The sequence below is a fragment of the Rhinolophus sinicus genome, chromosome 3, assembly GCF_057876585.1.
Source record: "Rhinolophus sinicus isolate RSI-liver-muscle chromosome 3, RSI-T2T, whole genome shotgun sequence".
Taxonomy (NCBI): Eukaryota; Metazoa; Chordata; class Mammalia; order Chiroptera; family Rhinolophidae; genus Rhinolophus; species Rhinolophus sinicus.
This window is the reverse complement of record NC_142503.1, coordinates 27,929,934-27,953,341: the sequence shown is the minus strand read 5'-3', so window position 1 is coordinate 27,953,341 and position 23,408 is coordinate 27,929,934. Positions and strand designations below refer to the sequence as shown.

The following is a 23,408-nucleotide window of genomic DNA, read 5'->3' as shown; positions in this document are numbered from 1 at the left end:
CCTCAGGCCTCAGGGTCCAGAGCTCATATTCCTAACCACCATGCTACCCTGTCAGAAAGTTATTAGGACCAGAAGAAATAATATGCAGATATCAATAGTAAACTGAGATGATAAAAGTTTTCTTTCTGACACAACATCCAGATATAAAACAAAGAACAAGATATAAATAGGGGGACATGGTATTTGTTTTTTTTTAATTTATATGCTCCATAAAATTTTGACTAGAATTAGGAAAACAAACAACAAACACCAGCATGAATACATAATGTACACTTTAATTGTGGATACATTAAATGTATTTTAATGTAATACTTTCGTAACATGATATCTCATATTGTGTTAAAAATACAAGAAAGTGATACTAAAGAACTACAGAATCCTGGATTCTGTGGCAGATGGGGTATCCTTATGGGAGCCAGAAAAGGAACCCTGAAAGCTGGAGAGAGAGAAGTGATAAGCAATCTAAAACTAACATGTCAACCAGCTGTGGGGTTTTAAAAATGCCATTAAAATGAATCTGAGAATACCTTTAGACACAGCTCCCACTTTAATGCGCTTCAGAGAATTCAGTGGGGTTGTAAAGGTAGGGATGTAACTTTATTGTGGGATTTAGCCAGGACTTCCCACCCCCTCTTCTGTATGCAAAGGAATAAGGGAAAGTCTTTAGTCATGATTTGCATCTTAATCAGCATCAAATAACTCACAGTAGCTAGAAACCCTATAAATGAAGCAAAGGGGACAGGCCAGTTAAACCTCAGAGCCTAGTTGACATCTGAAAATTCATACTGGGAAAGAACAATACAAATTTAAGGATTATGAAAAATCCATTAACAGATTTTAACTTTTAGTAAATACTAGAGAACTGAAAAGGGAAAGAAACCCCGAGTGTAACGTAATAAATCCATCAAGGCCTTTAGGTTCTCACTCACCTATTAGTAAATCCCATACTGGAGAGAAACCCCTTAATGTAATAAAAATGACAAGGTCTTACGTGATGCCTCACTCCTTAATTCAGTATCAGAACTTCCATAAGAAAGAGAAACTTTATAAATGTACTGAATGTGCAAGGCATTTAACCAAATGGGGGGAATTTAAAAAGGCAAGTGCTAAAGTAGGTGCTTTCCCAACCATCCTAAATAGCACTCCTCTCCAGGGTCACACTAGTCCCTTCCCCTACTTTATCTTTCATAGCACTCATCACTTAACATTGCTATATACATTTATTCTAAAAATGTGTTAACCTCCTCTACTAGAATACAAGTTCTGAAAGAGGGTGTTTTACAAAGCTATGTATCCTCAGTGCCTAGGACAAAACCCGGCATGCAGTAGGCACATAATAATTGTTGTTGAGTGAATTATAGTACTTTTCTTATGTGGAGTATTTAGTATCTTGAAGTTACTTCATTCTAAATGAAACAGAATTTACTTAATAGGCTTTAAACATACAAAAACGTGTTGTTCATTATTTTGTAATACACCAGAGTAAAAAGCATTATAACTATTATGGCCTACAAAGTGTTCTCCAATTGTGTAGAGAATGGGGAAGTTGTACAAAAAGCACCCAGTAGTACCCTCACAGCTGTGGTACAGCTGTGAGACCCAAGTGAGAGACCCAAGTGATTCACAACGGTCATAAAGGCAAAATGGAAGTTCCCAACTTTCTAAGAGAAAGTCCTCGTCTTCTCAGGTTCCAAATCTAAATACTCCTCTGAGGAGTAATTTCCCTATCTGCCTTGTCTACCACTAGTGTAGAGGGCATGGCAGTTTGGAATCTAGTAGCAGCCACCTTTTTATGCAGAGTTCGGCATTTAGAGTCATGTCTCTTATTAATTAAAAAAAACCTTTACTAATGTCCTCCCATTCATTAAGCATTATGTATAAAGAAAAAAATTTAAAATATGGAATTCACCAACTTATAAGGAAAATAACTATAAAGCAATGTGATCGCTGTGATAACGTGGGAGGGCAAGACTAAGGGAGCAGAAGCAAAGGAGCATCTACTTTTGACTGGAAAGGGCTGAAAAAAGCTGTGTGGAGCTGAGCTGAGTCCTACAGGATAAGTAGTTATTCTCTTGGCCACACAGAAGGGCAAAGCATTCCAGGTGGAAGGAATGCAGTCTCTAAGGATATTGAGGAAAAAAAACACACAGCACATTGGAGAAGATTCGAAGTACTTGATCATGATGCTCCAAATTAGGGGGTGCGGGGGAGGGGGGGAAAGGCAGTCTATGGTTCTAAAAACCATATTAAAAATGATTCAAATCTTTATACTTAGAAAGCATAAGATATTTTCATAGTAAAACTTGCTAAAAATCTAAGTTAAATAAAAATCTTCTTAGCTGTATAAGGATAAGCAAGGAGATGGGGGAGAGATTCTACTTGTCCCAAAAGGCTCTATCAGAATATTTATGCTTATCAAAAAGGAGCCTAGGTTTTAAATGTTTGAGGAACAATAGACTAGAACACGGTCACACAGGATGAATTGCAGCGATGAGGCTGGGAAGGTAGGCAGAAGCTAGGTTACAGCATTCTGCCTAGTCCTGCTCTGTGGAAGATCGAAGAAAGAGAAAACGTGAAAGGGAAAAAATTTTAGATGAAAGAAGGGGACTAGTGGTTTGGACATACTGAATTTAAAATTACTATGGGATGTCGAGGTGAAGATAATTTAATAGGCAGTTAGGAATTAGGTTTAGAGAACAGGAGAGAAGCTGGGATTCAAGTTACAGGTTTGGGAGTCAGCCTAACGTTATAGGTGGTAGAAGCAGCCATGTCTATGAATGGCATCACATAAGAAGAGTACTTAAAGTAAAAAGAAAAGGAGAAAGAAGGAAGGAAAAAGGGGAGGAAGAGAAAAAGAAACTCTAGGGAAGATCGATACCTAAAGGGTCGGTAGGAAGAGAGAAGCCCCTGGGGAAATGAGTAAGACGGCAGAGAGGAAAGGTGGAGGAGATTGGTCTTCAAGAGTAAGCAGGCTACCTCTTTTCCTCTAAAAAAAGGAGAAAATGCGTAGGGCAAAGCGGGTAAATAGGAATTGAACTCCTCAGTCTTGATTTTCTGTAAGACGGGACCAAAGGCCATATGTTAGGGGAGGGGACAGAGGGCCTGAAGAAAGTCATGAGGAAAGTTAGTGGTTTGGATTAGCCATAGTGGAAAAGAGAAAGGGGCAACACTGGTACGAAACAAAAGGTTTATATTGAGGGCTCCTCTAAAGTTAAAGACGAAATACTTATAGCAATTCCACTTTGAAGGACTGCATGTACTTCACATGGGACTTAGCATCCAGAAAAGGTGGATGATAGAATTAATTCAATTTGAGGGCTTGCAGAATAATTAGGCTGAAGACGAATTTGAAGGGAGTGTAGAGAACACTTCATTCGGTGCCTCATAAAGCTGAGGCTGGATAAGGAAGAAAGAACATCTTAAAGGGGCTGATAGTTTAGGAGAAAAAGTAGCAGTCAAGCAGAGAAGGCTGTGAAGAAGCAAAAGAGAGCAGAATAAAGGAGAGAAAAATCAATAAAAATGAGGAAGGGAAAAAGCTAAGAAGATGAGAATTATCAGTTATTAAAATTTAAGATTTCAGAAAGAGAAACTGAGGATGGTGATATTTAAGATGTGGTCACGGGAGTAAGTTCCGGGAATGTGACGAAGTCACTGGCATAAAAGTCAAGAATATCAGCAAGGTATCAGACAGATCTTTCCAAGATCACAATAGGAGCTGAGGTAGATAGTAAGACTGTAAGCAAGATAGCCAGTTAGGGTCTCTGGCCTTTATCACTCATCCCTACTATTAAAGACAAAAAAAAATACATACGTGTGTGTGTGTGTGTGTACACACACATATACTATATAAGTATATATGTATATACATATATATATATGTATTAAAATTTTGATACATATGAAAAGGTATGCCTTAAAGACATATGAGCTAACAGTGGACTAATGGTGGACTAACCTAACTTGGTTTTTGTCTTCATTAAGCATTTGATAGGTCATGATATTCTTTAAAACAAGATAGGAAAATCATTTTTAAAATTTTATAAAATGCCTAATAAACATTTTAAATGCCATTTGTAGTACATGGTAAAATAATTAAACAATTCTTTTGTGAAGTCTTTTATTATCTTATTCTGGAAATGGAATCTGAATATTACTTATAATTTTGCCATAGCATATATCCAAAGCAGTGAGATGACTCGATTTTAACCTTTGAAGCATAGCAAACTTCAAGACAGGGAGATTGAAAAATAATCTAAAAATAGTTAAAATGGTCAACTTTAAGTATATTTTACCACAATGAAAAAAAAAATAATCTGAAGTAATAGGAAAAAAAAACCTTTGGAAAGCTAAATTGGAATCCTCAGTATTAGTTACGGGTTATCTGTAGTTCAGGCTGAGTTAGAATAACATACATGCTATTTTAGAAATTATTGTTCCTTCACAGGTTTAAGAATATAGTGAAAGATGGTGAGGGCATTTAAAAACGGTTAACCATGCTGGACATCTTTATGTAGTGTGACGCTCTTAAATTCAGTGTCAACATGTCTTCTTTTCTAGGACTCTTCCATTTCATGGGTCTTTTGTTTTTCTGTTCAATAAGGACTAGATGAACTTACTAGTTAGAGCGATGCTGAAAGAAGTTTAAAATTTGTTTTGCATTTGTTGTATTCCATTCTTGTTCTTTCAGGGGTCCTTCGCACACAGATACATACTTTTTCAAAATTTTTTCTCCTACTTCTCGGAAATCCAAGGGTTCTTTGTGTGTAGTGTAGCTTGCTCCAGAAACACCAGTATCCACTTCATGATTTTCTGGCTGTTGATCTGCACAATGCTTCAATCCCCAGTAACACATTTCTCCACTGTACATCATAGCCAGCAAATGAATGTCACTAAATATTCCTGGGAAAGTCATTTAGGTTGAGAGATTAGAATTTAAAACTCTAATAAATTCCTTTTATATCATTAATCATTTTCCCAACTCATTTAACAGCTACACTTAAAAGGCCAAATATCACTAAGATAATCCTCATGTAATGGGCACTTCTATTTTTATTTTACCTATAAGGAAGCTCACTGCCCTTCACCCCCCAACCACCACCACCACCACCACCACCCCAAAAAACCAAAACAAAACAGAGTATTATCAGATAATTTTTTTAAAAGATCACTTAGGTCAGTGTACCCTTAACCTTTTGGGGATAGCTTCAGGACCTGCTGAAGAATCTAATCAATGGAAGCTCGCCTAGAACACAGACCTCAAATTCTGCATACAATTTCAGAGTACTCAGAGTCTCCCTGAAGGCCATCAGGATCACAACTTTTAATTTAGGGTGTGCTCTAGGATCAATGTTATAGTTCCAGTCAAGTATCCAAGAACTCCTACATTTCTACAAGAGTCTACAGAAATTATCATGTTAAAAAACATGACCCTAAGAGGCCATGTATTTCTAAATTGTCAAAGATGTTAAATTATATCTAAGTAGTTTTATGTTCCCAGGAAAAGGGAATACATGCAGGATTTTTATCAGAAATTTAATGTATTCTTATTATGGAATAGACAATTATATAATTAAACATCGGAGGCACACAAAATATATATATTAATTTGGTAGAAAGACAAGCAGACCAAGAATCAAAAAGATCTGGACATAAATTATTGACTATTATGTAAATACCAAAAAGTTAACTTCTTACAGCCACATTAAAATACACTAAAATGATTTATTCTAATATACAGATACTTGTGTGATTAGAAAAGTTTACCTCAAATAAATAAGCATCATAATCTCAGTTGCTTACCTAATATGGCTCATCAGAAATGACTGATGATACTAGAGACACAAAAATAGAAGAAAAATTCACCTTCCCAAACTGTTGCAGTTTCTATCATCTTGAATCTATTGTAAGCTTTTTATTGCCTCAGATTTTGTTCCCACAGCTATCCTCTTTACGTCACCTCAAGTTCAGCTGATAAATACAGAGGGGGCCAAAAATATGTATATACATTTTTAAGAAAGGAAAAAAAACTGTATTAAAATTATGCTAATGGTAACCACTTGGAGCACCTCTTGTAATTTGAGAAATCAAATATGACTTGTATTTATCTTTTGTTATCGGTATATATTGAGTATTACAATTTTAATACAGCTTTTTTCCTTTCTTAAAATATGTACACATTTTTTTGGCATCCTCTGCAGTAGTAAGAGAAGAAACAGGTTTAGCAAAAGAGCTGACTCATTAAACTGTTATACTGATAAAAGAAATAATCATTTAAGAGCAGAATCTGAGGCTTGCATTCATGAAAATGAGATGGGCTACACTATATTAATTATGCTTCCTATGTATAAGAGAACATTCACTTAATAAGTAAAATGCATATTACGTACAATCATTTCTTTTTGTTTTATTCCTTTATAGTTAAAAGATCATAGACCTCAGAGCAAAAGCTGAATGCAGCATTAGATGTTATACAGAATTATATTTTGTATTAGATGCATTTCACTGAATGCATATCCTTTTTATTTTTTGTGATCCTACATCCTGTCTAGTTATTCCTAAAAAGATTGGTGGAGGGGAGTAGAAAGAAAGATATAGAGGGAAGGTTGAACTTTTAAGCAGACTAGACCCTTGGGAGGAGGAGCTGAAGTATGTCCTGAAAAGTGAAGCTACTTGGGAAGGGTAAGAATGTTGCCTAAGGGAGAGCTGAGATCCAATTTATGCCCAACTCCAAATTAGCCTCATTATTTTAACAAGGAGTGACTGCTGAATAAAGGACCCAAATATCCTATGGGAAGATGTAACCAGAGAAAGAATGAATGGCTATATGATAAAATGTGGTTCTCATATGTTAGCCTGCATTAGAATTACCTGAAGGATCTGCTAAAATGCTAATTGCTGGGACCCCACCTCCAGAATTTCAGATTTAGGTATGAACTTGAATTTTTACCAAAGTCCTGGGACCTAGGGTGATGCTGATGCTGCTGGTCCATAGCCTACACTAAGCTACTGCATTAAAATATCCTGCATTAAAAGGATGAACAACATGAAAATTAGGCACTTTCTCGCTCTCTATCCCTCAAGGAATCTACTACTCTGTAGCTATAGTCTTTGCCAATTTTCCTGGCTGCAAATTTTCCTTGCTATTTTATTTTTTCTGTTAATGCTCAGCATGGTTTTCGATAAAATACTTCACTTTACATTGTGCATGTCCTTGGTGAATACACATGTCATAGTGGGGGATGCAGGGAGAGTGAGGGAGAGTAACCCAAGAAGGGAGTGAGGGCAGAAAGATAACTTGCACAGAAAAAAAGTGGCCACCACACTGGCATCCCCTAGAAATTCTGAGGTCTATATCTGGCTGCATAATTATGAGCTTATTAAAAATAGATTCCTATATTCCATATATTGAATCAGAACCTGCAGCTTGTACACAGAAATCTGCATTTTTAATCAGCTACGCAGGCAATCAGTGCTGCCACTTTAGAGCTAGCTGTTCCTTTACAGGATCTGAATTCCAGTTTCTGGGTTAAGCAATCGGCCGAAGGGCAGCTGGAAAGGGGTGGTCCTCAGTGGTATAAAAAGGGCATAAACCAAGGGTGTGCAAAGCTCAATAGTATTTTGATTTAACCTATTTAACTCCAGAGTTATTCTGACACGGCTATTTTTATAAAAGCCCACAGAGGAATGAGGCTTAGAGAGAGGTAAAGAGGTTTACTGAACACATTGCTTGGTAATTTTTAAAAGCTGAAAATTTAATGACATACAGGCAGTGTTCAAGGGACAATATGATTATCTTACCATGGAAAACGAAAAAAAAAAATCTCACCAAGTATACACTGTTTGGAGTTTTATGTAAAATTAGATAAACTATCATTAAGAGCTGGCCCCAAAAATACTTTGATGACTCCTACAGAATTTTCTTCCCTAATGAGTACTGAGGATTCTTCAGAATTATGTTTTATATTGGCTAACAAAAGAAATGAAAACATAATTAGACATCTCCGACAGGGTCTTAGAGGTAATTCAGCCTATCAAAAGTAGGCTTCTTGGCTGCTAATTGTCTTGACAGAGATGAATTACAGAAGAGAAAACTGTTTTAGATGTGACCAAGACGACAACAGCAAAAGCGGGCTAAGTACTATGGTAAAGCTGCTGTGGAACCAATATTGTTTTCTTTTTTCTGGAAAAAAGGGACCTCATTTATCCCTTTTGGTTCCCTTGTAGAAGCAATAGAAGCTAGGGGCTAGTGCAATCAAATTACGATCTAAGAGAACACACCAGTATCCCATGCATTTTGAAGAAAAAGTCTCAGGGCTTGAGAGCATCTTACTTTATGACTAGAGATGGGAAAGGGAAATTGGTGATCTGTGCCACTTCCTTTGGTTCTAAGTAGGCTTTAATGCCCACTCCTGCTTTTTCTTTTAAATCAATCCATGTGGGTGGGTAAAGAGATTTTAGAAAGGCCATTTTCAATGCAGTTAATCAGTTTACTAGTTATACGGAATACTTCCATCAATAAATCAAAACACCCCATGTTTGTCAAAATGTCATGCCTACTGAAGGAGCACTTTGCATTCACAATAAGCTTTTTTATTAGGACACACTATTTGCCTGAATTAACTGAAAGTAACAATTTTTAGACACCACGTATATGACTATATGTTAATAACACTTAAATCATGCTTTTTTTTCTATGCGATATTTTTGAATAGAAAAGCCTACAGGAGCTAACAGAGGAAGAATAATTAAAACATACTTAGCATATTATTAAAATAGAGAATTTTCTGTAAAAAAACTTTCTTCTTTTCCCGATATTTTATTTTTATCCATCAACATTTCAGATGAAGTATAAAAGAGATTACACACATGATCACGTACATCATTTGTCAGCTATGTTACCTTGAACAGTTCATCTGGTTTATCAAGACCTCAGTTCCTCCATTTGTAAAAAGAGATGGTAAAAACAAGCGGTTCTTCCTTCCTGCACTTCAGTCTAAAACCCAGATGATGCTCTATATCCAGTTCTTAACATTTTTAAGCGCACATTGTTTGTGGCAGAAACTAACAGTTGCCACCCAATATTCATTCTCATCCCCCCCCCACCTTTTTTTCTTTCTTCTTTTTTTTAGTAAAGAGACTATTTATTTGGGATGACAATGTATCATGTAAAAGACTATACACTCCAGGTTCCCTTGTAGCTACATGAATCCATGTGATTAAATTCTGGCCAGTGAAATGTAGGTGGAAGTGCTATATGTATTATAAGAAACTTCTGAGGAAGTTGCTCCAAAGGAGCAGACTTGGGTGAAAGAAACATCCTTTGCCATTCCTACAGACTGAAACATAGGTGAGATGGAAGGAGTGGGAGCATCAAGGGATACTGAGAATGGTAGCAATGTCCCCATAGGGATGGCTGTTGCACAACTCTGGGAAGTACTGTTCACATGGTATTCCATATAAAGAACCTCCCTCGGAAGCTGAAGGGCTCTTGTTCTAAAGACGATGGAAGAAAACGATAGGCACCTGATGACACCATGGAGCCAAAATAACCAGCTTTGGACCTTTTTAATGTGAAAGAGCAATAAAGTTCTATCTTGTTCAAAACTTACTTCCAGTTTCTGTTACAAGTAGTAGTGGAACCTAGTACCTGATTGGGGTTATGTGGGGATGCAAAATAAGTAAAAGTAACATGATATATAACTCTCCCAAAATTACAAAACAGAGTTTAGCAGTATTTTTCTATATTACACGAGAAGATCTTTGAATCTTTAAAAGCTGTTTTAGTAGTTTTGTGTACAATGTAACTTGAAATTAAATCAGAGTGAAATATAATAAACTTCTGAAAATTTTAAAAAGCTTTAAAAACAAAAATATTACCTTCACTCAGTAACTTAGCTGTGTCTAGGTCTTGGAAAGAAACTCCTTCATTTAATTGGATAGGACACCGATAATTTAGCATCTGTAGCAAGTAACTGATTCCATCAACAAGGTACTAAATGAAAGTCAAAGCCAAAGAATTCAAAGCATTATACACAGAGCTATAGAAACTTCAAATGTTAATTTTCCCCCCATCGTTTATTACTCAAGAGAAAATGGGATAATATATAGATGTATCTTATGGCTATTACATTTCGATTAATATTTAAGAATCCACCACCCCAAAACTTTTACAATATATATTATAAAGTGTAACCCTCTAAATGCTCTAATTACTAACAGTATGAAAGAAAAACAAAACAACCAAGAACACATGATTCAGTAATATCCTTGTCAAAAATTTTATCAGAGGGAAAGGATAAGGATAATCAAGGTATATTCAAAAACAATTTATTAAAAATATGCATGTACTTATAATTTAGAAGTAATATGATCAAAGTTTTACATCTAAAAGTGTGATATATCACTTCCTGGCCCAGATAAACCACATGTAAAATAAACCTAAGAATCCTTAGTGATAAAATACTAGACAGGGTCTTGAGATTTACTGATTTGATCTGAGGAGTCAGACTAAATTAGAGAGCCACAATTTTCTAGGAACAGTGTCATGTGAGTTCTTTAGGAGTAATCTGCTAAAAGAAACAGGCTCACAACCAAGTTTATTTTATTTAGGCCAAAAAATATGCTTAAAAATTAATATACGCTGATATTTTAAAAAATAAAAATCCTGAACTTATAAAAAGCATGGAGAACTTCCCAATTTACAAAGGGCTTTCACATGTTATCTTATTTAAGCTTCACAATTCCAATTTGTTTAATTACACAGCTAGTAAGTAAAAAACATGGAATACAAACCCAGGCCCTTTGATTCCATTACTCTTAATATTAACCAAAGACAGCTTATTGAAACCTATAACTATCAACAATCAAAAATATATGAGGAATGCCTTTTTACCTCTTTAAGCAAACCAGATTTTCTTGTAAGCCACTCTCTCCTTTTGGTCAGAGAATGACAATACATATAAAGTAGGGCTCCTCGTCGCCAAGAAAGACATTCCAGGAGTTCATCCCCAAGCAATTCGCAGTGCTAAAATACAACAAAGACACAGCTAAGAAGAGAAACTTGATGTTTATAAAAATCAAAGTTAAATTTCAAAATACTGAGCAATCAAAAACACTCACACAAAATTTGCCCTTCGTTTAGCTATTTACACAGGAATGCCTTACTTTGAAACAATTAGAAATACAGAAATCTATTGCTACATGGAAATTAAAATAACTACTCCCATTTACAAATACTTTTTAGAAAACATTGTTTAAGTGTTTAGTAGCAAATTCTAACATATCTGAAATATAAGTATTCCATAATCTGATTAAAAAGATAACTTTTCAGAAATACTGTTATTTAAAACAAGATCTTACCTATTTCTATTATTGCTAGAATAAGTAAAAAGATATACACAAAAGCAGTTTTAATAAATTAAACTTTTATTGCTGAGTCATTTAAAATTTGGGATTATTTGTTTCCACAGTTAGCATCCCCTCATAAATGCAAAGAGCACAAAAGATATCTAGTAGAAGATAAGCAGCAGGCAGTTAGAGATGAGAAATTATTTGCTTGAAAGCATAGCCACAGCTTGAGACAAAAATCTTGGAATCATCTAAATAGCGATGGCAGTAAAAAGCATGTGAACAGATTGTAAAGCAAAGACAGAAACAACCATCAGAAGACTAAGGAAACATCCATAGGCGTGTCTATATTTCCAGAATGGGAGAAATGGGAGCTGTTACAGAAAGAGTAAGAGCAAGGCTTCTCAAGATGAAGAGGAGGAGCATGCAATGCCTTGGAGGGATAGGTTGATCAATGGGGAGAAAGGCAGCAAAAGTCCAGGAGGATGAGGACTGTAAAAAGAACAAGGTATGTGGTAATTAGGCTACTGGGGACCTTCAAGAAAATATCACATCTGCAAAAGTAAAGGGAACAGAAATAGAAAATATCTGTGTTTAGAAAATTGTCAGGCACTGTAATTACAATACAATTCCATCGTGCAAATGTTCTGACACATATTTAGTAAAATACAATACTTTAGTTATGACGTTGGTCTGAAGTGTTAAACTCTCATATATCCCTCCTTCCATCTTAATTTAAAACAGAGACAAAGACACATTCAAGAAAAAATACAGACTCTACAGAGCAGGACATATAGCAAGAATTAGCAGCATTCCATCATAATTCATGAGTGTAAAACTTACTTTTGGATGTATATTATTTTCTTTAACTAAAATTTCTGGTTCAGAAAGAAAACCGATCAGCTCTTTTACTTTCTCTGAAGAATCTTCAGGAAAATCTTCATCTACTAGTTTGTTCTCCTCAAAATATGTCATGTCCAAAATAGCCTGATTACAAAAGAAAACAATTATCTTTAAATGACTTAAACCTGAATGAATAACTCTTATAGTTTAACCTTACATATATAGATGCTTTAGTAGACATTTAAGTTTTCTAGCACAGTATTTAAATTTGAAAAGTAACCAAAATGTCTAGCTGTAAACAATCTTAGATGGACTCTGTGGAAAACTTCATAGCTATTTTACTAAAATACTAAATTAGACTCTTCCTTCCCTCAATAAATAAAATGGTGATTTATGTTTTAATTAAGATAAGGTAAACATATACAATATTAATTATGAAAAGTATATTATGTTATACACACACGGTACACACACGCACACACACTGAACATTTTCTAAATGGCTGATGTATATAAAGTTAAGGTCACTACCACTAGTTTTGTAAGTTGAATCTTTAAAGGAATTGTTTTCCTAAATATAGATTCAGCATTTGGGGGATATGTATCCTACCACTCAATAAAGGCAGCAAGCATATTACTAACATTATGCAATTCAAACACTAAGTCCTCAGCATTTTTAAATACGAGACACTCTGTTTAAGCACCTTAAAACTCCCCAAACCTTTTTAAAATCTATTGGAGTAAGTCCAACGAAACTATGTTCTAGTATTAGTACTACCACTAACCACCTTACTAATCAAAGGAGAAGTCGATTTTACGTTTTTGAGCCTCAATTTCTTCATGGTAGAATAAAGAAATTGGACTAAATGACTTTCAAAGTTCCTTGCTCTGAGGATAAACTGAATTAACATATGTAAAGCACTTGGAATGTTACCTAGCACACACACTGCTGAAGTGATAAGTGTTTTTGTGTGTAAGCAAAGCTTAAGCCAGGAAGGGCGTCCCACAGAGAATGACCTGTTGACCAGAATCATAAGTAGGTTCCAAAGGGGTCTGGGGAATGTAAATTTGCATCTCTAGGTCTTTTGCCTTATTCCTGGCAATAGAGTGTTTAGAACTCTCCTATGTGGAAGAAAAGAGACAAGCAGGGAGCTTTTTAAAAGAAAAGAAAGCCAGCAAAGTTCTGCCAAATTATAACAGCTCTTTGGAGTTTGTGAGTAGTTCTTATAGACTCATTCAACCATGACGTTTGAAGGCAGAAACCATCTTTATGTACCTCCTAACAGAAAGCACAGTGCCAGGCATTGAAGTGCTATAAATGTGCACTCTGGAAGCTTAACTGAGTTTACTTTACTTTCTATAACCATGTCATCTTTAGTATTCCTTAGTGATCAAGTAAAGGCATATGAAGCACTCTATCAGCTATAAACTGCTATATGATTGTTAATTACTATAATGAAATTATGTTTAATGTCAACTTGCCTCAGCAGTATTTGAGAAAACCAAGAAAACAGGTCTTGTCCATACAGAGGCCTGATTTGAGAGCAAAGTAAAAGAAAAAAAGGGAACAGAACAATATTATAGATGTTCATGACAATAACAGGGGGAGTCATGTTGAGAATCCTAAGGAAAGGTGAGTTTCAGGGGGAAAAAAAATAACTGGGGCCCTTATAAAGTCCTCCATTCCCTGTGAATACCTTGTAAGAACTTGGAAATTCCATACATTCCTGTTTTGCTTCAGTATCTATAAAGGGAAGCAAGTTTGTTATGTGCAAGATTTTTTTCCTGACTCTTCTTATCAACACATCTCAAAAACCTTTTTTTTTTTTTTTTTTTTTGTTAACAGTACTTTATTGGGGGAACAGTGTGTGCTTCCAGGACTTTTTTCCAAGTCAAGTTGTTGTCCTTTCAATCTTAGTTGTGGAGGGTGCTGTTCAGCTTCAAGTTGTCCTTTCAATCTTAGTTGTGGAGGGCGCAGCTCACCTCCAGGTCCAGTTGCCGTTGCTAGTTGCAGGGGGTGCAGCCCACCATCCCTTGCGGGAGTCGAACTGGCAACCTTGTGGTTGAGAGGACACGCTCCAACCAACTGAGCCATCTGGGAGCTCAGCGGCAGCTCAGCTCAACATGCCTGTGTTCAATCTTAGTTGCAGGGGGCGGAGCCCACCATCCCTTGCGGGACTCAAGGAATCGAACTGGCAACCTTGTGGTTCAGAGCCCACTGGCCCATATGGGAATCGAACCGGCAGCCTTCGGAATTAGGAGCATGGAGCTCTAACCACCTGAGCCACCGCCCGGCCCACATCTCATAAATCTTGTTTGCATATTGGATCAATGTTTCAAGTCTATATGTTTTATACATACAGTTTTTTGAACAAAATTAAACACTTTAAATAGAGAATAAACTAATTTCATTACACCTAAATTTTGGAATCAATCGTTTAAATAAGCAATCTGCACCCATAACATGTCTGAAACCACATCTGTTTCAATACCTGTGTGTACAGTTCTAGTAGATTTGATGGTCTTGAACATTCTTTGTCTTCTCCACACAAGAGTTTCAATTTTTCTAGAGCTGCAGAGGCCCGAATTAAAAAGTGATCTGGAAGAGATAAAAACATGATTACTTCACATAGTTTCGGAGTGTTATCCAAACAAAAAAAGTTATGGATCTCAAATGATTAAGTGAAATTATGTTGTGGTATTGGACAGGAAGCATGATCATAATATCTTATGTAAAACAAAGGGATATCATCATGCTTAATCCCTATTAAGCTAATTTACCATGGAAATTTATCCTGGAAAGATAGACTAAAAACTTTCACTGTTGCCATTTCTTAAATGCAGTCTGTATTTTCATATTGCTTCTTTTATGATGTTGATACACTCAAAATGTTTAAATATTAAATTTAAAACTTTTACTGCAATAGTACAAATGATATACATAAACCTACAGAAAGTGCTTCCATTAAAAACTTACCATTTCATAAATGTATTTTCCAAAAAAATATTATTGATTTAATTCAAATGTCTCATAAAACATCAGCACTCTGAGCAACTAAAACTTTAACATAGTTGTTTATGTATTTATGTATGTAATAGCAATTACAATTAAAATTACATAACACATGTGTATATTATTTAAAAAACCCAGATATGGAACAAATCCCTTCAAATCCTGGAAGAACTAGAATTAAATACTTCTGATATGGCCCCCCCAACATTGTCCCGATTTCTTCCCTTTCTTCTACATCATGTTCCCCTTGCTTCTATGATTGTACCTTTTCTTACGAATTTTCCCTCCCTAAGGGACTACAAAGTGTCCACACCAAGGTGCTATCCACCCTTCTGCATTACCTCGTGTAATCCAATTTAGATATGCCCATCATAAAGACACAAACGTCCCTGCGTTTGCCCCTCTAAGCTTCCCTCCTGAAATATATATCCTTTCCTCCTCACTGGCCAATGGACAGAAAACGTAGCACTTGGTGCGGGCTCATCTGGTCCAGCCTCAGCATGTACACAGATAAGCTCTTCAGTGCTGGAGTGAAAGCACATGACAACTTAAGTTATGTCTGTTGGCAATCATATGACCTTAAGTTTTCCCAAGTGAGGCGTAAGCCCTATCTAGACCAGATTTTGATTACTATAAGGTCCACTATTTACCTGAATTGATACTTCTTTAGCACTGCCCTCCCATCTCTCCCCAGCCTGCAAGTGTCATCTATACAACCCAGAAAAAAAAGATTCTACTGTAAACTGAAATTGTGTAGAACATGGCACGCCTTATTTGCTTCTTTAGAGACTGCATTGACATTTTCTACTTAATTTGCAGGATTATTTTAAATGTAAAGATTTGCACTGAATTCAGTAAACCATTGCTGAAGGAGTATCTCACGTGAATTCATGACATAATTCCTGTGGGTGAGGGGGTAATAATAGCTCACATTTTAGAAAATTTTTATGAAATGCAGTATTTTTACTAGAACCATTCAGCCAAAGTAATGACTGGCAAGACAAAAGTGGTTCTTACATAATGAGAGGAAAAAGTTCCTCTCATGGCATACTTCCATATAATAAACATATTGTGCTTGTACATTGAGAACTCAATGAACAATGAAATGTTGTGAGAAATGAAAAGGAGAGCAATTCTTAGATGGAATAATGTCTGGCTGTATCTGATCTAATTTGAAGAAGACAGCAGGAACTATCAAACCCTATAACCTAATATATATAGTTGTTACATTACTGGACAGATTTTAAATGCATATTATTTTTGTTGTGTGAGGAAAGAAGGCCAAGTTCAATTCAAATACATACAACCACATCTTAAACTTTATATAATTTAGAAAGTTATACAAATAATACTAATAACTCATAATATAGACGAGTATTATTTTTAGTAAATTTTCAGAATTATAAAGCTTTCAAACATGTATATATACCACATGACTTTTATGTCCAGTCTTCATTTTAGACTAGATTAAATAACTCTTCCATTGAAAAATGAGAATGACTTTTGGGTTCAATAAGTGAATAAAAACCATTCTTTGATCTCTTTAGACTGGTTCAAATGGAGTGGGTGAGGGGGAGGTCACTAAATAGCTTATTTAGAAGTATCTTAGATACACTTTCAGGTAATAGCTACTACTGCCTATGAAGTATTCATGTGAATCCTGGGATTCACTTACCACAAACCAAAAAAGACAGCTTCTGAGTGTTCTGTGGGTTCTAGCAAATAATCTTCACTAGAACTAGAGGCATTTCATAATAGACCTTGTTCGATAAATTCAGCAACCATTCAGTCGCTGGGGTAAACGTCCCGCTACTATTTTCCTACGAGTCCGATGACAATGAGTCAGTCCACAAAAATTTTACAACCGATCGGTAGTAAACTCAAAAAGAAATCATGTAAAACCTACAGGCAGCTGGGAAATAATGAAAGAGAATTAAAATCAGAAGTCGAGGTAATTATCTGAGCCAGTTTTTTGTAAGGAAACATCTTGGACACTTTCAAAGAGCCGTTCTATCCTGACAGAGCCCTTGTGAGAACTAAGGTGATGTATGTGAAAGAATCGTCTAAATTATACCAATGTAGATCTTTTCCGTAGAATACTGTTTACAGTTGAGTTTAGAATCCAAAACGTAAAGAGAGAAATTTACAAAATAGAAATAAAAAAGTGAAACTGTTACACTCTCCTAGCTATCTTTATTGCACATCAAACAACCATTACTTATTTGCGTGCTATCACTCAGCTTTCACCACTCATTTAAGCTTTCCTGTGTACTCTTATCAGGATTTTGCCCTTTTCTCAATCGCTACCGGCAAGCAGCACCGATTTGACTTGAGATATATGCGGTTTTCATCGGTTATGAAAAACGAGGTTTCAGCGCAAACGCCTTGGTTTAAGGCAATGTGAGTTCTTCGGGGTGGACAACTGACCGTGCAGCTAGTCAGAAGCGCAGCACCTTCGGTAGTTCTGGCACGGGATACACACGACCCGCAGGCCGCAGCCTCAAGTCCCCTCGGCTGTAGAGCACCAGCTCTGAGCCACTGTCCGCCCTCCCGCCTCCCTCTCCCCGGCTCCCTCACCGTCTTCACCGGCGGCTTCGCTAAGTTGCTGTATGTGGGCCTGAGCTAGGTCCCCGAGTTCCTCCACTCGGCTCACAACACTAGAGCCTGAGGCCGCCATAGCCACAATAAGCGGGCGCGCCCCAACCACGTGACCGCGCGGGTCCGTGGTCACCTGATGCCCGGTGAGGGCGGGGTGTGGGGCGGAGCTCGTTTGGTTGGTGGACAAGGACCCCAGCTTCGGAGAAGGGCAGGCCCTGGCTCGCAAAGGTCGTTCCGGGTTATTTTCTTCTTCTGGAACTTCCCCTCCCTCCCATAATCCTGAGCAACAAGGATACTTTAGGGATGGGTGTGACGTCAGGGCACGCCTTTCTCCCGCCCCTGCTTTCAACCAATCGGGAGCCATCCATGTCCTCATGCTGATCCAATGGGAAGTCAGCACTCTCCGCGGTGTGCTGGGAAGAGAAAAGTTGGCCGCAGCTGCGTGGTGGACGGGTGGTACGCAGTACCTTGCTCGTGCTCTATCCTGCGCTGCAGCGGTAGTCTTTAGAGCCGTCAGACAGGCCCGGAAAAAGGACTGTTGGTTTTGGTCTTGTAGTGAGGACGTTGCCTAATTATAATTTCCTGGTCAGAAATGGAAAGTCTGGCGGGCCCCATGTAGCTGACCCAAGTCGCCGAGAGGTAATTGGGCATATGAGTGGGGACCTCCAAACACTAGTAGGCGTTCCCAGTCCACGTGGTCGAGTGTCGCCTTACTAAATCTTAATTTTAGCAGCTGCGTATATTTTATTTCTGATCTACTTTGGCTGGCTCACATTTGACGTACTTGAACCATCTCGTGTCCAATAATACCAAAATATTGCATTTACAAAATTTTTTGTAATACATCTCAAGACCCTTCCTTAAAGCGCTCATTGTGTGTAAACTTCATCCTCTCAACTGTGTGAGTTTCAAAGCACTTAGTCAAGGAGTCCAACTTCCATTTTGCATTCCCTGTTTTCTTTCCTCTGGCCAAACACATTTTTAACTCAGTGTTTTCGTTTTTCAGTTTGACACAGTGCATTTTGAATAATCTCCATTCTAGCTTATCTCTTATGGAAGATAGTTTTTTATTTAATAGGAACTACTAAAAATAAGGAATTGGTGTATTGTGATTTATAAGTGATTGACCACAATGGCTTTCTAACACCTTTGTAACACTTGTTTCTTCCTCCTTCAATTCACCCTAAACATATGGGGCAGGATTCATGTATTCTGTGTCCTCAGTGCCTCCTACAGTGCCTGGCACATAACAAGTACTGAAAAACTGTTTATTAATTGAACAAAACTCCATGTTATCTTGTCAATACCGGGGGTGCCAAAAAAATGTATACTCGTGACTTGCATTCATCTTTTGTTATCAGTATATATTGAGTATTACAATTTAAATACAGTTTTTTTCCTTTCTTAAAATGTGTATACATTTTTTTGGCACCCTCTGTATATTATTTTCTAATCAAGAAGCTGAAGGCCAAGAAAGTTGCATTATATGATCAATGTGGGCTAAAGAATCAAAACTAATAATCACTTGACATCTCAAAATGCCAAACCTCACTGTGTACATTTTAAATAAAATTTACAATTCCAGTGATTCATTAAACAACCATGGACTTGCAGCAGGAAACATACTTGATGCTTGGAATTAATGCTCAGGTGATGGCTCAAGTGTATGCATTGTGCATGTCTTCAGAGTTGGAAGGGATCTGAGAGAGCCTGTAGTACAGCCCTCATTTCCAAATGAACAAACTTGACAGTGCAATTGTTAACGGCACCAAACCCTAGAATACATGATTCTGTGATTTTTCCAAGATCATGCTAAAGTAACCACATGTAGAAGATTGTCTCACCATAGATATAAACAGCCAGCCCTCACCAATGCACACTAAAGAAAACACTTCAAGCCAGAGAATCCCTGTCCTAGAAAAGAAGAAATATGAGTAATTTTCTCCAATTTTACAGTTAACTATTTTTACTTCTGGAAACCTACATGAATAGAAAAAATCATGTTACATTTTGAAAACTCAGAAATTAATAACTGATTATGAATCTACCAAAAATTATCTTCTAAAATAAATAATTGATTTCATTTGCACCATTTTCCTCCTCACTGGTATATTAATGGATAAAATCCAGTTAGCTAAGAAATTCATTTCTCAGGATATTTATAAAAAACATAGTCTTTTTGAAAATAAAATTATTGATTACCTTTGAATTACTAGTACTTACAACTTGTCCATTTTGGGGAAACTTCCCTGTATAGCTTTATATATTTTGTGTGGGTATTATTTTCTCATATAAATTTGCGAATCTCCTGTGAACAGGAATTGAGTTTGATTTTTTTTTTCAGTTGCATATCACAGGACCTCGTTAAAGATTTACTCCCCTTTTCATTTAATGACCCATTGTTGGGTCATGAACTATGATAGGCACTGGGATTATAGCAGTAAATAAACATGATCACTACCCTCTTGGAGCCTATTATCTAGTGGGGGGAAGACAGAAACATAATCTCACAAATGAATGCGTAATTTTAAAATTGTGGAAGATCATATGAATGAAAAGGAAACGGATGAATGAAAAGGAAACGGATATAATGAAAAGGAAACGGATATAATTTGAAAAGGAAACGGATATAATTTGAGATATCAGAGAACACTTCACTGAGGAAATGACGTCAACACCTAAAGAACAAATAAAATTAGCCAGGTAAGAGTAGGGGTGTGTATCAGTCTGGGATTCCAATCAGGAGAGAGAAACCACGTGGTAATTTGAACAGGGAAAGAATTTGATATAAAGAATTATTAACTAAAACGGGACTGGAGTTGCAATGGATTAACTAAGAAGAAGTAGGAATAGAGGAATAGCAGAGATAAGAAATACCCCTGCGACAGACATCCAGACAGAGCTCATGGTTATGGGTAGCTGGATGGCAGGGAAGTCACTATAGTGCACACCAGTGGAACTTGCTGGAACTCCACCTCCTGGAACTTGCAAGAAATCTGCCCTCCAGGGTGCTGGGGGAAGCTGCACATAGCAACATATCTCACGGGAGGCACTCTGCTACAAAACTCCCAGGTGTGCCAGGGAAGCTGCATGTGTGGCAGGAGCGCGATGCCAAAGAAGCTGCCCATGCTGCAGGAGCCTGCCAACAAAGGAAACCATTAAGTAGGAAGGAAGGCCTTTCGCCTCCTGCAATATCTCTCTAGCTCCCTCTACTGACAAAGTTTAACACTGTGTCTACTGACAAAGGAAAAAAAAGACCCCGACATATTTTCAGAAAACTGGCAAAAAAGATAAATTTGGAGCTGAGCGGCAATCAATCTACAACCAGCACAGTGGAGAACATATCATGCACTGTGAATAGCATATGCAAAGAGTCTGAGTTTGGGAAGAGGTTGACAGTTTGGAGGACGAAAGAAGGCCAAAGACGGCTGAGATGAGGGGAAAGTAGACCAAAGTGAGGCTGGCTGAGCATGTGTAGAGATTATCTCCTGAGGTGGATGCCTCATTCACAACCATTGGAAATGGATCACAAACCCTGAAGTGAGCACCCATTGGCCATGTCTGTATTAACTGACCCTGTCTTCTGACCATAGCCAATTCATTTATTCAATTAGGTGGCCATTGGTTCTATATTTAGTGAGCACTTACTCTATGCCAGGCACAGGTTATATGGTAATAAACAAGATAGATCCAAGGGTAGATACTAGATAGATTCGGGGTAAAAATCTGACAGATGCCAAGCCAATCAGATTCTTTCTCCTGGTAATTTTAAACATTGAAGAAGAGAGAAGCACAGAGACAAAACTACTCACATTAAATGTCATCAATCCAGAGAGACAAATCCATTAGGTGTTGCTGAGGTTCCTGGGGAGAACTCAACTCTCTAAGTCTTGGTTGCTCAACCTTGCCTTGATACTTGATAGTCTCCTGTATCTATTCTGAAACTACTTAGAATCAGTTTCTGTTGCTTGCAACCAAAAGAACACAATACAGCTTATAGGTATAGCTTAGTAGGGGCAGATCAAGCAGGGTCTCTGGTACCACATTAAACATTGTGGTCTTTATCTTAAGTGGAAAATAAGTTATTGATGTATTTTAAGCATGAGAGTGGTATGATCAAACTGTATTTTAATGACATTACTATGGCTGCTATGAGAATGGAATGGAAGAAGTGTGAAAGAGAAGTGGGTAGTTCAGTTGGGAGACTATTCAATTCTCTGGATGGGAAATAAAGTAATTCATACTAGAATGGGGAGAGTGGAAATGGAGAGAAGTGAATCAATTTGATACATACAGTTAGAACCAAGAGGACTTGTTGACAGGATTGGATATGAGAGCTGAAGGAGAAAGTTATCAAGGATGACTTCCAGGTTTCCATCAAGAGCTACTTGGCTAATGGCAGTGGCATTTACTGCTTCAGATGAATCCAGAGGAGAAGCAGATTGGTTAAAGAGACAAGAATTCAGTCTTACTGATTTCCAGAGGTCTTCATGTAAACCTAAGCTGAACAAAACTTTTATCGCATGTAACTTTTTAAATTCATCTGAAAAAGTAATTGGCAATTCAATTTTTAAAATTTTACATTTGGGAAGAGGGAGAGAGGGTGGTAGAGAGACAGGGGAGAGAAGGAGAGAGAGACTCTTCCCCTATAGTCAGGATGGTAAATAAGAGCTGCTCTGTGTGAAAAGGACTTGAAAAATTAAAGGCATAAAAATTAGAGGGGTCTTGAATAAAAACTTTGCTACATAATTTAAGCTCTAGAATAAATTCATTTAGGAACAGAACAGAAAGTTGTGTTATGTAGGTTTTTATGTTTCATTTTATCTTACAAGAAACTATTTATCCTACTCCACTCCCAAGGTAATTCATCATTCTCCCTATTCTGTGAGCAGCCCTGTTTCCTTTAGCATTTTAAACGATACCATATTACCTGCAAGATGTATCTGCCAAATAAACTAATTCTAATAAGCGTGCACTATTGCTGCAATATCAGCTAATTTCCGAGTTCTGTGCTTTGTTGGGGACAGACGTTTAAAGACACAGTACATTATCAGAAGTTCACTGGAACCGTATAAATCTTAATTTTAATACAAATTAACAGGATACATTGGAAACATTACAAATAATTGCTACTTAACGTGCAAAAATTCTATTAAAAGCTACACTTTGATTTATATTACCAGTTTTTTAATCCTTAATAAGCAAACATTTTTAAACCGTATCAACACAAAACACGTATTTTAACGTGACAGATCAGCTACACTATCTTCTTAATATTCTAAAGAACTTATCTTAAGGAAAAGCTTTGTGTTAGGTCAAATATTTCTGGCTATAAGTCTCAGAAAATCCAACTATTAGGTTGGTGCAAAACTAATTGTTGTTTAAAAGGTTAAAAATAATTGCAAAAACCGCAATTACTTTTGCACCAACCTAAGACAACCTAAACAACAAAGAAAACCATGCTTTGGAAAATGAATCCCATAAGTAGGACAGACTCCAGGGCTGACTGAAACCAGCAGCTCCATTTCTCTGCAAGTCTCTTGGCTCTGCATTCTTAATGGGTTGGTTTCATCCGCAGCCTGACAGAGGAAGGACTGCAGCCATTCCAG

The 23,408-nt window shown here is 37.0% G+C and overlaps 1 protein-coding gene across 3 annotated transcripts; it reads right to left on the bottom strand.

Moving 5' to 3' along the window:
• Positions 1-4,103: 4,103 nt before the first annotated feature.
• Positions 4,104-18,294, bottom strand: RIMOC1 (RAB7A interacting MON1-CCZ1 complex subunit 1). Of its 3 annotated transcripts, XM_019748542.3 has the most exons (7): positions 17,779-18,091; positions 14,681-14,787; positions 13,671-13,721; positions 12,190-12,333; positions 10,892-11,023; positions 9,877-9,991; positions 4,104-4,899 (listed from the first exon to the last, which is right to left on the bottom strand). In XM_019748542.3, the coding sequence occupies exons 1-7, from the start codon at positions 17,876-17,878 to the stop codon at positions 4,616-4,618; spliced, it is 933 nt and encodes a 310-aa protein (XP_019604101.2). In that variant the 5' UTR covers positions 17,879-18,091; the 3' UTR covers positions 4,104-4,615. The 3 variants fall into 3 exon arrangements, with proteins under 3 accessions (XP_019604101.2, XP_019604102.2, XP_074185066.2); XM_019748543.3 differs by lacking the exon at positions 13,671-13,721 and having other exon boundaries at positions 17,779-18,082; XM_074328965.2 differs by lacking the exons at positions 4,104-4,899; positions 9,877-9,991; positions 10,892-11,023 and adding an exon at positions 11,561-11,838 and having other exon boundaries at positions 17,779-18,294.
• Positions 18,295-23,408: the final 5,114 nt, after the last annotated feature.

Bases quoted from the DNA above. Each gene is read 5' to 3' on its own strand.
- RIMOC1 (XM_019748542.3), bottom strand. From the start codon at position 17,878: ATGGCGGCCTCAGGCTCTAGTGTTGTGAGCCGAGTGGAGGAACTCGGG. The intron at 13,722-14,680 runs GTATTGAAACAG...CTCTCAAATCAG, and splicing joins TACTAGAACTGTACACACAG to GCCTCTGTATGGACAAGACC. The intron at 11,024-12,189 runs GTAAGTTTTACA...GTTGTATTTTAG, and splicing joins AAAATAATATACATCCAAAA to CACTGCGAATTGCTTGGGGA.